Source organism: Ambystoma mexicanum, chromosome 8 (assembly GCF_040938575.1).
Source record: "Ambystoma mexicanum isolate Mex_15411 chromosome 8, UKY_AmexF1_1, whole genome shotgun sequence".
NCBI classification, from domain to species: Eukaryota; Metazoa; Chordata; class Amphibia; order Caudata; family Ambystomatidae; genus Ambystoma; species Ambystoma mexicanum.
The window spans coordinates 1,127,114,207-1,127,129,294 of record NC_090929.1 but is presented as its reverse complement, the minus strand read 5'-3'; the positions used below and the strand labels follow the sequence as shown (position 1 = coordinate 1,127,129,294).

At 45.4% G+C, this 15,088-nt stretch overlaps 1 protein-coding gene across 4 annotated transcripts in view; it reads right to left on the bottom strand.

Moving 5' to 3' along the window:
- The window catches only part of ARHGAP22 (Rho GTPase activating protein 22), a 986,960-nt gene that overhangs the window by 235,781 nt on the left and 736,091 nt on the right, over positions 1-15,088 (bottom strand). For all 4 annotated transcript variants that reach the window (XM_069611165.1, XM_069611166.1, XM_069611167.1 and 1 more), the window contains one exon: positions 12,049-12,256. In XM_069611165.1, the coding sequence (XP_069467266.1) occupies positions 12,049-12,256 (208 nt within the window). The remainder of the gene's footprint in view (positions 1-12,048; positions 12,257-15,088) is intronic.

The window sequence follows — 15,088 nt, the reverse complement described above, 5'->3', positions numbered from 1 at the left end:
TTGCAGCGTGCTGATCCGGGATCCTCAACAACCTCGTTCCTAGCTTCTAGGGCAGGCCCCCCCCCTCGAGGTTGGTTATGGGGGCCTGTTTGCTCACTCAGCACTTCTGTTGGGGATCCCTTTGTCCCAGCCCTTGTTTATTCACTGGGGAGGGAGGAGGGCGGGAGAGGATGGAGCTTTCTCCCCCACAATCACCAATCAGTTGGAAGGCTTTCACTTATTCGAGCCCCTGTACCTCCAGTTTGGCTAAACAGTCCGGGTCCCTCTGTTAGAACTGATATAATATTGTTTCGTCCTCATTGTATATTGTAAATGTTGGCCTATGCCCAGTCGCTTTGCGAGGAAATCCGTATAACAAGGTTGTGACCTTAAATCAAGCCTTCATTTTAGGTTAAAGCCGCCATTTTAGTTATTCGTGCAAAGTCAACCTGCAGTCTAAAATGGCTGTCTCGTGTGCTCTTGTTCTTGCTTTAACCTCTCCAACCTCTGTAGGGGAGTTAATGTCCAACCTGCCTTCAGGCTACATGTTAGGGTCCTTCGTTAACCTCGGGATCCGGGGATTACTTGAATCAGCGATGTTAACCTACAAGTATACAAGAACAATAACGCTATCCAAATACGACATGCTAAACATTTGTTTGATCTGTATTAAAGCAATGTGTAAAGGGTGTAAACGTTAAACTAAAGAATAATAGTGTGTGTTAGTAAATATGTTGAAAAGTAAACCGCATGCACGAGATATGTAAATTAGGAAACGAACCTGGCGCGACCCTAGCCCAGTATATAATTAACTTGTAAGAGGAAGGACATCATTATAACAAACTGTATAAATACGCTGATGTCCAGCTAGCAAATCCTGCTCACTGCTTACATTGAACCCTGCTGGTTGTCTCTGTGATGTATCGACAGCCAAAAAGCTATTTGTGTACTTTGTTCAATACTGTTCAGTTTTGTAATAAAGATTCTGTGAATCTTTACAAGCCTGTGTCCGTGTATTTTCCTTTGCATGGTGTAAAAGCCTTAATATTGTATTTTTCTGATTCCACAGATGGCGCCCGAATAGGGACCCTCAAGATCGACTGTCTCGTTGAAGGTTGGCTCGGCTATCGGACCGGGATCGGACAGTGCCAACAGAAACGGCCACTCTAGACGAGAAGCGAATTCCTCGACAAAACTGCACGATCAGATCCCCGAACGGTGAGCTGCAGCCCGAGATGACGTCTTGACGAGGGTCCATATATCGAGGTGGGTAAATTTGCCGAAAATCACCAGACACGTGGGTCCTTCGCATTGTCCTTATTAACCCGATCGGGCCTCCCAGTCCTTTGGTCGGATGAATCGTGTCCCGATTCTAAACCCTGACAATTTGAATTTGGCGCATTGTACTCGCGAGCACAATTACTTGACCAGGTAACAAGAACTTTGATATGCCTGGGAAATTGTCTGCCTGCTTTAGGGCATTATTCCGCAGCGACAGAATCTTTGGAAGATAGCCGTCCCGCACCACAGGAGGGGTCCCGGCATGTACTATGTACTGTAAGGCAGGCTTTGGTAGTATAGCATTTAATGACATTTGGCACAGACTCACCAGACATAATTCTAATCTTCGGTGGCCAACCAATGTTAGTTTTGAAATCCCTCGTATAGAATATCTAGAGTCTGTATTAGTAAAGAAAAAGGCTAGACCTGCAGCAGGACGCATTGCACAGTTGGAAAACGGAAGCTTTGCAGCAATAAAAGAGTAGAGAGAAACATATGCGTGACATATGACAAGTGTTGAAAAGGCACGGTTATATGATCAAAATAAACAATTGGAGTCAGTTAGGAACACGGACAGGGCGTTTCAATTAGGCATTCAGAAAATCTACCCCTCAAAAGATTTTCATACGTCAGATGAATTGATTAATAAACTTTTGCATGAACGAAGGCCCGGTGCCTCCGCGCCACCCCCGTACGTCCCTCCTCCTGGCACTTTGCCCCTTCCCGTTGTTATTTCCCCTCCTATAGTTCCTCCGTTCCTCCCTGCTGTTCTTCCTGTTCTTCCAGCTGTCTCTCCTTTGCCCGCCCCCTTGCCTCCACCTGTTGATATTCAGAATGTGCCTACTCTTCTTCTTCCAAGTGATTCTGCATCGCTTGCAGTAGACCAGGGAGCGAGACCAAGAGTTGTGACTCGTAATACTGTGTCCCCAGACAAAAAGAATGGATTGCTTGGGCTAAACATTGCATGGAGAAGGGTGAACAAGCTGTTTTTTCCACACTCGAAAATTTAAAAAGGTATTCCTGAGAAAAATGTTTTTATTGAAGGATTAGGGACTCATTTGAGTATAATGTGGAACAGATTAAACGATGTAGATTTCCCACAAGGGTTACGGGATTTGAACGCCTTAGCGTTGTCCAGAGATACTGCGGAGAAAGTAGAGGAGCATGTTGAGAGGATTTTTGAGTATAGGAAGGAGTTGGAAGGGTTACAGAATGAGGAAGTAGATGGTGGTAGTTTAGGTATTATGTACTTACAGAAACGGTTTTCTCCTCGCCGTGAATTAAAAGGTGAGGAAGCGCAAATTTGTATAAAGGATGCGATAAGATGCATTTCGGATATGTCGATAACTCCAGATGAAGTATATGGCACATATAGTCAGTATACGTTAGAAATGCAAAAGAAACTTATACAGGTGATGGTAGAGTACCTACAGAATGTGTGTGTAAAGAAAAAGATTTGTTGTCCCGCAGAATTGGAGAGTTTATAAGAGCTTTTTCGATTGATACTTCGACTGCCTTAGCGCTTGATTTGGCTCTGTTGCTTAGTAAGCGTTCGGAGCTGCCTACTTCTCAGTTGCCAATGAGGGAGGTCCCTCCGACATTTGTCCCAAAAGTTGAGATTGCGGCCGATGCTGGACGAGGAATACTTGCGGGAGAAATTCCTGCACATTACGTATCGCAGTTTGTTCACGTCCCGTTTTCAAGACAGGAAGTGAACACCATAAAGAAATCTATTCCCGATGTAATAAAGAATTCGACCGGGTTCTATAAAGAAATAGAGTCAGTCTTACAGTCGTCGGTATTCACCTTAAGTGATATTGATTTATTATTTCCCGTACTCCTGCCAGTCGATTTGTGGAAACAGATTAGGACTATAGATGATATACCTGGGTTGGGAGATACATGGGATAACATGGTTAGGCTAGATAGAGTAAGACCAGCTGTCGAACGACCGCCTCAAGTGATATTAACCTTGCCTGATAGAATTATTGTAAAATTGAAAACTATAGTTCCTGAAAAAAGAATCATTTGGGACAAGCTTACGGCCTGTGTCCAAGGAAAATCTGAGGGTGCTACCAATTTCTTCAATCGGTTCGAGCAGATATTTTCAGATTTCAGTGGACAAGACTTAGGTACAGAATCAAGGAAAAGGCTGTTTGTCGACAAATTTGTACGTGGATTGCTGCCTGACATCCAGTTACAGATTATGTCTTCCGAAAGCGCTTGGCAGGCGAAGTCTCAATCAGAAGTACTGCATATGGCTCAGTACTATGTAAATCGTGTAAATACTGAAAAGGAAAAACTTGAGAAAAAAAAGGGTGCCCTGAAAACAAAAGTCTTATTACAACAGATTGTTAGAAACCCTAGAGGGGGTAATCAATTTAGAGGTCAGTACATTCCACAAGGAAGTGCGCCCTTGGCTCCGGTAACCATCAACCAGTGTGCCTATTGTCGACAGGAAGGCCACTGGCGCGCACAATGTCCGACCTTGCAGCAACGATCATTTGGGAACATGGGTAGACGATCCAGAGGTCGCCCAGGTGCAGGGGGCCCTGGCAGAGGTCAGTTTGCACCAGAATCACAGCAACCTCCTTCACAAGATAAGCAAGTTTCTAATGTGGATAATAGAAACATTTTTGATCACCCTTCTGCCGCGTACCTCTCTGAAGAGCTTCCTTTTGATAATATCCTGTTTCGCTAGGATCGCCCGAAGCAGGATTTGGAACCAACGCCTATTCCCATTCATCAGAAAGGTCCCTACGTTGAGATGGTGGTGGGAAATAGGAAGCATCTATTTTTAGTAGATACGGGAGCACGGAAATGTTCCATTGATCATTCACGGGTTCCAAATATTCCCCTGTCAGGGCAGTCCAACGTTTCCGTAGAGTTTTCAGGCACACCTGTAGTTTGTCCGGTCTCTTTGCCGGTACCGATAACACTGGGTCCCTTCACGGAACAGTGTCCATTTCTACTTACCACAAACTGTGGGGAGAACTTGCTGGGGTTAAATTTGTTGAAGGCATCGCATGCAGTAATACATTGTTCTCTGGACGGAGTTCAGTTAACAATTTCACCTCAGCAATCACTCGCCTCTCAGTTTTTGACTCGACCCTTAAGCCAGAATTCAGTAATGTTCCAGAATGCTTATGGGCAATTGATGGTAATGATGTGGCACTCTTCAAATTGAACCTGTTAAAAATATTCTGAAACATGAAGTAAAATTGCCTTGCATCCCGCAATATAAGATTTCAGTTGAAGGCGAGCAGGCTTTGAAATGTATAGTTTTTGATTTTGTACATCGTGGAGTAATTGAGGAAATTACGGGTAGCCTATGTAACAGCCCCATTTTGCCAGTATACAAAAAAGGCGATAATGCGATTCCCTTTAGTTTTATAATTGATTTACGTGCTATTAACAAAATTGTGGCTCGTCAGTTTCCTATTGTACCGGATGTTACAACGATACTAACCATGATTCCGGCTTCTGCCACTCATTTTAGCGTTGTTGATCTTAAAAACGCAGTTTTCAGTATTCCTATACACAAGGATAGCAGGTATTTGTTCGCGTTTACCCTAGGTGTACGCTCGTTCACATTCACTCGTGCACCACAAGGGTACACTGAGAGTCCAAGTATTTATAGTAGGGCATGGAAAGAGCAGCTTGATACTCTCGAGTTGCCTACTACTTGCACATTACTAAAGTACGTAGATGATCTCCTCTTGGCTGCTGATTCTGAGAGCGCCTGTAAAAGAGGCACCGTGTTGTTGCTTTGTCATCTAGCGAAACATGTCCACAAAGCTTCACTTAAAAAAATCCAATATTGTTCAGGAGGTCGCCTATTTAGGCTATCTACTGTCAAAGGAGGGAAGACGGTTGACACCTGAACGAATAAAGACTATTTCTGGCATGTCTGTCCCAAATACGCAGAAGGAAGTTAGAGCCCTGATAGGTATGGCTTCTTACTGTAGATTGTGGATCCCTAACTTTTCGTTAACGATTAAACCAATGCTGGCTTTGACAAAGGGCATTTCTTTGCCATTGCCATGGACTTTGGAACACCAGACAGCATTTGATTTGCTCAAATCCGCGCTGTGTTCAGCGCCGGTTTTAGGAACTCCGAATTATGACAAGGCCTTTGTGTTGTATGTGCATGAACGTGATAGATGTGCTTTGGCTGTGTTAACGCAGGAACATGGAGGGAAGAATAGGCCATGCGGCTATTTCTCATCCGCCCTTGATCCTGTTGCATGCGGTTTTGCCGAGATGTTTGAGAGCTGTTGCTGCTGCGTCTGTAAAACAGAGTGAGGGAATGGTCCTGGGTCATGTGTTAACCCTAATGGTACCTCACTCTGTAGATATTTTATTGAATAGAACTCAAACGCAACACCTCACTTCCGCACGATTGACAAGCTATGAACTAATCTTGTTTGCCCCCCACATTCAAATTCAGAGGTGTTGTGTATTAAATCCAGCTGAGCTTTTACCTGTCCCACAAGATACTGTTGATGGTGACGAAACGTCACATGATTGCCTTTATGTGACAGAACAAGAGACTAAAGGCAGAATCGATCTGAAAGACACGCCTTTGAATAGCCCACAAGGAGAGCTATTTTGTGATAGCTTGTTTTAAACTTCCGAACGGTACATCCACGGCTGCTTAGGACGTCACTACTTTAAGCACAATTGTGGAAACCTAAAGAATTATGCATAACTCCGCGCAGGACGCAGAAATTATAGCGTTAACTCAAGTTTGTGAACTTTCTGAAGGGCTTACAGTAAATATATATACTGATAGTCAGTATGCTTTTGGGGTGGTTCACAACTTCTTTCCAAAGTCTACCGAACAAGGTTTCTTGACCTCGCACGGAACAAAAATTCAGAATGGCACTTTAATAGTGCGATTACTTTCAGCACTCGCACTCCCTGTTCAGTTAGACATTATAAAATGTTCAGGAAAAGGGAATGCTTTCGGTGATCAGATAGCTAAACAAACTGCCACTGATTTCAGTTCAGAAATGTATGTTGTAAGAGAAACTGTAAATATTTGCACTTTTGGTGAAAGTACCGATTCTGTAAAAGACATTCAAGCAGATGCTACCATAGAGGAAACTAAGAGATGGATCGAGGGTGCAGGGAGACTGGATGATGATGGGTGTTGGGTGGACAATATTGAAGGAAAATGGTTACTCCCCGACGCCTACATTACAATGATGGTTATTATGGCTCATGGTCCGACACATGTTTGTGCGCGTAAACTGATTAAAATGCTACACAGTATGGGCCAATGATAAGATTTTCAAAACTGCAGAGCACTTTGTCCAAGGGTGCATGGCCTGCTTGCAGCACAATGTAGGAAAAGGTACCTCGACTCCTAGAGGAAGTTTCGCTCCACCTTCTGTTCCGTTTGAGGTTATTCACTTTGATTTTATTGAAATGGAACGTTGCAACAATCTTAAATATGTGTTGGCTGTCATTTGTGCCTTTAATAAGTGGGTTCAGGCCTTCCCGGTTAGAGATGCAACGGCCATAACCACGGCAAAAAACGGTTGAAAGTTTTTTTCCTAGGTTCGGGCTGCCGAGAGTCATCTGGTCAGATAATGGGCCACATCGCTACTGTAATCCTACAAATTTGCAAAGGATTACAGATTGATAAATGTTTCCATTCGGCCAGACATGCCCAAAGTGCCGGATTAGTGGAAAGGCATAACGGCATTATAAAGAACAAACTCGCTAAGACGTGTGCTGGCACCAAGCTAAAATGGCCGGACGCCTTACCGATCGTGTTACTGTCAATGAGAACAACCCCTCAAACTAAGACTGGGCTCTCTCCCTTTGAGGTGGTAATGGGGAGACCTGCTAATATTTGGGGTTTGTTAAAAAGCAGTTCATTATGGGATTCAGAAAATGTGCTTCTTTCAGATTACTGTAACCAGTTGACTAAAAATCTGTTTTCAATTTATCACCAGGTGCGAGAGGCATTACCTGTACGTTACCAGGGTCCGGGTCACAGTCTACGACCGGGGGACTGGATCCTCACGAAAGTTTGAGAGGTCGCCTTGCCTTGCACCTCAGTGCAGGGGTCCCTATCAAGTCCTGCTAGTTACTCAGACTGCTGTGCGGGTAGCGGGTCGTAAGAACTGGATCCATGCGACGCACACCAAACGGATCCCGCAGCCCGTGCCATACGATACAGAAGACACAGAATCCCTTCCAACTGCTGTAACTAGAGTGCCTGAAACAGCAACAACCGACGAGGGAGTATCGGAGACCGTTCCAGAATTCGCAAGGCCAGACAAAATGGCAATCTGGTCTCCACACTCCCCAACAGTGGAACTTCCGGATCAATCCTTTTCCGATCCCATTTCCGTTCACTCGCCACCTCCAGGAGGAAGTGACGACACTTTGTTCTCACCAGAAACTGTGAAATATAAATTGCGCCCAAGGAAATAGACGTACAACACGGTCTGTCTGTGAGATTGGGAAAAATCATTTGAGGGCTTGTCTTTTTGGCCCGATTGTACGGAAGGATTCTGTTGGCTGAGGGTTGTGGGAAAGACATTAAGGAGACGCGCGACTGGAGTCGCCAGCAAACTAACAATTGGTGTTTTTTTTTTATTAAAGACTACAATGCCTGCACCCACTACCGCTCGTACTGAACTTTTAGATAAACATGTGACAAGCAGAGATAATGATCAAGCATGTAAGGGGACCCCCAAAGTGTATTGTTGCCTTATTGTAATAATAACTGGATTTTTAGTAACTGTTGGTTTTGGGTTATGGTATCTGGAGGAAGCATATCCGTTATAGGACTTTTTACCTATTGAAAATGTATCCGTTATCCCCACTCCTTCCGTGCAATTGCATACTTTAATCGCCTAGAGATTCTTCGCATAGACGGAACTATCAGAATAATACTCTTTTGTTAATTATGAATCCCACTCATGCAATTTCAAATAGAGCCAATTGCTGGATCTGTTCACATCTACCCCAAAATGGGGATAAGGGGCTAGGTTGGTATATTCATCCTTTACCTTTGACAACTGCTTGTTACGCCTCTTGGAGCACTATTCTTTGGCCGATGGAATGATAGCATCTCAGGGAACTTTGATGGTACAAATTTGAATAGTTTTGAAAAGCATGTTTTGATGCCACTGGGATGCTTGCTTTTTGCAAATAGAAGTAAGCCGAACATTGCTTCCGTTAAGCCCTCTGATAGATTGTCTCGTCCTTTTCAGTCTTTAATCTCTTTCAAAATGGCTCCTATAGGCAATAAGGATGCCACGCCTCCATCTTATTCTATTAACCATAGCCCCGCTTCAGTATCCTCCTGCATACAGAGGAATGGAACATGGTTAATGGGTAATTTTAGAAAGTGCGCCAACGTTGCGAATTTGACTAGTGAGAACAGACCTCTGTATGTAGGCGAACCAGTCTATTTTGTTTGCGGTGATGTGGCATTTCCATGGTTTCCCAGGGATTGGCAAGGAACCTGCTATTTGGGGATTCTACTACCTGGGGTATTTCTTGCCAGTACTGCAGAAATTTTGAAAACTTGTCCACGACGAGGTGTGAAAGGGGATACTCCAGCGCAAACTCTAGGAGACATCATGAAATCCTTTGTGCCATTTTTTGGGCAAATTACGAATTCAGAAGATATCAGGGGACTAGCGAGAGTATTGGAGAGAACCATCAACCGGACCACTGACATACTCTAATATGACGTTAGAAAAGAAAGCAATAAGATTAGTGGCTCTTCAGAACCGGATGGCATTAGATCTCATTCTGGCCGAGCGTGGAGGAGTATGTAAATTAGTGGGGTCTGCTTGCTGCGTTTACATACCAGACTCCTCTCCAACGATCTTCAGGGCTATCCAAAATCTACATGTTCTTAGTTCAGAAGTACATGTTCCTGAGGGAAACTGGGAACTTAGTGCATGGTTTTGGGACCTCCTAAGGTCATGGGGATGGAAGTTGTTTTCGGCCCGGTTGATTATCTTGGGAAGTTTTCTGTTCCTTTGTTGTTGTATACAGTGTCTCCCTGGTGTTTGCTCAGTGTTAGGGGGGTGTTGCGCGCAAGCAACAAGTGTATTAGGGCATAAAATATATGCCCCAGATAAGGTTTCCAAAGAGTATGTGTTGAAAGAAACTCTAGTGTGTGATCTAATGGCAATAGATATGTTTGATAATGATTCGGGATGTATAGATGTTAAAGGTAGTTTAGCGCTTGGCATAGGCCAAAAGGAGGGTTTGTTAGAACTGATATAATATGGTTTCGTCCTCATTGTATATTGTATATGTTGGCCTATGCCCAGTCGCTTTGCGAGGAAATCCGTATTACAAGGTCGTGACCTTAAGTAAATCAAGCCTCCATTTTAGGTTAAAGCTGCCATTTTAGTTATTCGTGCAAAGTCACCCTGCAGTCTAAAATGGCCGTCTTGTGTGCTCTTGTTCTTGCTTTAACCTCTCCAACCTCTGTAGGGGAGTTAATGTCCAACCTTCCTTCAGGCTACATGTTAGGGTCACGTAGACCTTGTCCTTCGTTGACCTCGGGATCAGGGGATTACTTGAATCAGCGATGTTAAACTACAAGTATACAAGAATAATAACGCTATCCAAATACGACATGCTAAACATTTGTTTGATCTGTATTAAAGCAATGTGTAAAGAGTGTTAACGTTAAACTAAAGAATAATAGTGTGTGTTAGTAAATATGTTGAAAAGTAAACCGCATGCACGAGATATGTAAATTAGGAAACAAACCTGGCGTGACCCTAGCCCAGTATATAATTAACTTGTAAGAGGCTGGACATCATTATTACAAACTGTATAAATACGCTTATGTCCAGCTTGCAAATCCTGCTCACTGCTCACATTGAACACTGCTGGTGGTCTCTGATGTATTGACAGCCAAATAGCTATTTGTGTACTTTGTTCGATACTGTTCAGTTTTGTAATAAAGATTCTGGGAATCTTTACAAGCCCGTGTTGGTGTATTTTCCTTTGCATGGTGGAAAAGCCTTAATATTGTATTTTTCTGATTCCACACCTCAGCGGCAGCAGTGTCGTAATGGCGGCACCGTCCGCGCTTCTCCAATTCTTTCCTCCGTTGTCGCCTGGAGAAGGGGAGGCAACCTGTGTTTTCCCCCTTCCAAGGTGCGTGCTTTCGGATCCTGAGTTCCAACCGCTCGGCGGGCGGGTAATGGGACCTTTGGAGCAGGGGGTGTACCCTCTTCCGAACTTCAGGTTAAGCCCTTAGAGCGTGCCGCACTTCCCGGTCTTCAGTGTGGTTCCGAATCAGGCAGCTTTGTACGTGGGTGGTGGTTCCAGCTTCAGATCACTGGGACGGTGCAGCACCACGGTGGAAGGTCTCCCTGTGCCAGGTGTTTAGCACAGCGCAGTGGCTTCTCCCCTGGTCGTCCACGTTGCCTTAGGGCTGCTCTCCGGGGTCTATGCAGTTCTGGTTGCCCCGAATTCAGTGTTTCTACCAAACAAGATCAGACCTGTGAAATCTTGTAGTTAAACGCTCATATTTGGAGGCGGTTTTGGGAGTTATAGATGCTTATAAACTGTTTAATTCACCTTTTGTTGTCCCGCCTGGGTGGAGCGCAGGGTTGCGCGACTTCACCAGTTGGCGGCCATCCTGGAATCCGAGGCCTTGTTTTTCTTTGCAGCGACTAAATATCTAATCCCACTAATACCATGAAAGCAATGGGAATGTGGGGAGTGCAGTTTGGGAGTTGGAGGGGGGGGGGGACAAAAAGCATAACCCTTCTTCAATTTAGGTAACATATGACAGGTTAGGTTATTTATAACGCGCTTAATACCCAGAGGTTTCTAAGCATGGACCCGGTGATCGAACCTGCTGTGCTCCGTGTCGTTTTGCTTCCAAGGCAAGTACATTGCCCCTGAGCTATCGTCCCGAGACTAGTAGGTTTGTACGAGTTTCTCCAAGGGCGTGATAGGGTTTCATGCAGCAGCCCCTCTGGCAAGACAAAGAACCCTCCTGCTAGAAAAAGAAAGTACCTCCCAATTCGAAACCTCCCCCGGAAGCGCCATACAACATCCTTAAGTCAGGATAGTACCCAATTATGTTCAAGTTCCCAGACCCTTCCAAGGATCGAAACTGGTTAATTTGGGCACCACTTCCTTAACTGTGGGTCCACTCCCACTTCCGCCAATAGGTCAAGGTAACACCCCCTTAGTGATGGATGCAACTCGCTTAGTTTAGGGCACCATTTCTTACTTCAGGGCCCCTTCATACATTTGGGCCCCAAACCTATTGTTTCCGAGACCTTTACTAGAGTTCAATTCCCTTAATTTCACATACCCATCCTCTTCCGTAAGGATGGAATGCAATCTTTAGCAAGGTTCCAGCCTCTCTCAAGACATAATAGGATCCTTGCTCGAGCACGAGAGAGTAGGATGTGGCCACAGTAGTGTGCATCTGACACCATCTCTGGGAAGGCATGGGTGACACGCAGACAGCACTGGTGGGCAGATGCTAAGGACCGTCGTGCTCTTCCAGTCCTAGGTCTTCCTGTTTGCATTGGATCATGGGAAAAGAAACATGGAAACAGAAAGGAGAGTCACTTACACCAGACTTCTCTCCTCATTTCTTGAGAGGCAGTGGCAAACTGAGGACGCTGCATGAATGGAAAGGCTGATGGCGGGACATCTCCAAACACAAATTGCAATGATCTTTCTTTGGAAATAGCTTGTGCCAGGTTTTAAAAGGACTATGCTTGAAAAGAATCCATATTGCTGTTCGTGCATGGAGGAATGGCTTACCTGTCAAAAACGGGTTTCTCTCCACGGTCAAAGATATCCTGCAGATCCTTCACCAGGTTGGTCTGGCCGGGCATCCGAAACAAACCCTCCTCTGCGAGGCCGTGCTCGCAGATAAAATCCACACACTGCTCCACCAACAGGGGGGCAAGGCGCGGCCCAAACTTCTGCTCAAAGCGCACCGTGTCTTCTAGGCGCTGGCCAAAGATGCCTGAGGATGAGAAACATTTGCCTGAAACATTAACACACAAGATCAATGCACAATGCGCCACAGCACGATGGACTGCTCCATGCAGTCAACAGTGGTGGCAGAAAATGCTTTATCCATTCACCAAAGGCCCTGCCATACATGGACGTTGTAGGCCCATCTCCTGGGACGAGCCCAAAAGACACACTGCTACACATCAGTGGCTCACATGTTCAGCCAACATACTCATCAGTCCTTCCCTATCTGTACATGCACACTCAGAATACGCCCAGCTTTTCTATTCTTCCACCAAAAGTGCAACCGCTCTGCCCATAATCCAGAGTCCCTTAGCATTTTGTGCACCACAGACCCACCACCTCTGCTGGCACACCAGCGACCCATCCGTTCTGTACACAACCGCAGGGCACTTTGCCATGCCAGCATGTCAAATGCTCACCCACTTTTCTGCAGACCACTCCTCTATCAACACACTATATGCACACCGCAAGCCCACCTGTTTTCCACACAGAAGCTCAGAGTTCACTCCATGAACTCCCGAGTGTTTGCCCCTTAGCTCTGACCCACACCCATCACATGTATCTGTGCTATGCCTTGAAAACCCCCTCTCTCCCTGTATAAAGACTAGTACATGACCATCTCTGAACAACGTCTGTACTGTGCCCCGGGTCTCTTTCAAGCCTACCACACGCACCCTAGCTTTGTACAATACCCAAGGCAGTTATGGTTAAAGTTTGCCGAATGCGGGTCTTCCTTGCAAGTTAAATTCATTATGAATCATTTCTATGCCTAGTAACGGGCCGCTCATCTGTACCACATAATTCCCATGCATAATGCTCTGCAACATGCCAGTCACTTTTCCCCTGCCTGTGGCAGGCTACTATTTTGGTTCCCCACAGATACCAGTCACATATTCCAATCTGTAATGAATGAATATTGGGGTTTTGGAAAGTCCTTCCTGCCATGTTCAGTGCACTTCAGGGAATGGCTGAGGTGAAGCACAATGAGCGCCACCAACATAGAGTATCTGTCTAGTGGATTTAGACATGGGATTCATGCGCTGAGTCCAAATGTGTGGGTTACTGGTGGATCATTAATTTGCACCCAGGAAAGACAGATTGACCAATCGCAATGTCTTTCCCAGGCGTGATATTCACCACCCACACCATAAAACGGAAAGGAGACAAGGTCCCTTTTCAGATGACGGTAGCCATTTTTAAAAATCTTTTATGGCTCTCGTCATCCGAAAAGGAACCTAGTATGGGAGAAGGGCATGCGCACTTCAGGCTGAGCTCATCTCCCAAGGGGGGGGTGGGGGGGAGAGAAAGAGAGAGAGAAAGAGAGAGAAAAAAAACGGTATAAGATCCCTTTGCATTCTGGTGAAATCCCTGGGTGCGAATGGCTTTCAACCGCATTGGCAGTGGGTTGACATGGGCAGTAACATCCCACAGCCCTCGCCAAGGCCTTTGCTTTGCTCAGGCCTACCTTGGCGAGGGCTGGCAGGCCTTTACCGGCCCTTGTCAGCCGCCGCCGCTGGGTGAATCCAACATTAAAGTCCTCATTGCATGGTGGGAAATTTGAGGAGAATGCCAAGAACCATCCATTGATATGGTGCAAAGTAACAGCGGAGGAAAAAGATTTACTTGCTGCTTTCTTTACCTAAAACACATTACGGTAAGTGTGCAGATGCTCCAGTGAGGCCCGGGCAGTTAAGATACTACACGGGGTCCTCAATATGTCATGGGACCAACATCATGCACTGCACAGGACTTCATTAGTTATTAGCATTGATAGATTAAGCTGAGCGCAAACACCAAATGATAAATTTGATCACAATGGACAAAAGACGGCAAAGTCAGGGTAAATAAACAGTGGAATTTGTTCCTAGCATTGCATTGGCACCTCCTACTGCTTCTTAGCATTGATCCCAGTTCAGAGTGGCAAAAACGTGTAAGAATTGGATAACTACTTGTGAAGGATCAACATGGGGGCGCGGGGAGAGAGAATGGAGTGCCAATGGGGCCACCAAATAAAAATAACAAAACAGGTCCCGATCCAAGGGCCACCACCAGCAGCATTCCTAGGGTTCGTACTGCGGTGGTGTCGCACAAAGCTGCGTTGCAGGATGGCATGCACCATGTGCCCATTGCCCCTGCACGCAGTACCAGCTTGTGGAAGGGCTGAGTGGATGGTCCACCTCACCGCGGCCCCCTCCGCCCACCCACATGTGGGCATCAATTGGTCAGGTCCAAAGAGGGTGGAGCAGGAATGACTGGCCCTTTTGTCCCTCATTCACCGGCTTCATTACAAGCTACACGAAAACGTATGGTACCACCAGGCTGCACCAAACAAGAAAAACCCATCGGCGGCTGCGAACCCGAAAACTCTGTACATTACGTTACCGTCGGCGTACCGCACTTTTAGCCCGTGCTAAGAGAGCATGCTAATAGCATCGCAGGAAAAGCATCACCACCCGAACAGGAAACGAAGCGGCGGTCATTTGGGAAATCACAATCCGCCAGAAATCACAGCCCACATTTTAACCACAGAGGCAGCTTTTCTTTTCCATTTATTTTCAGTTCAGCAATGTAGCCGGAGTGTCAGGAACAACACCATAAACACATAAACATAAAGGTTTCAGGACTTCGAGGTTTTATCAGGAGGGCTAAAGTCAAAACGTGAAGCCGCCAATCCCACTTCTACTAACGATGTTCAAAACTACTCATTCAAAATAAATTAGCATTGCAGATTGTTTATATTACACCATTCACCCTAAACGTTTCTAGAATAAATCATGAAGTTCATGTTTTCAAGTAAATCAATGTACTCACATTTCAA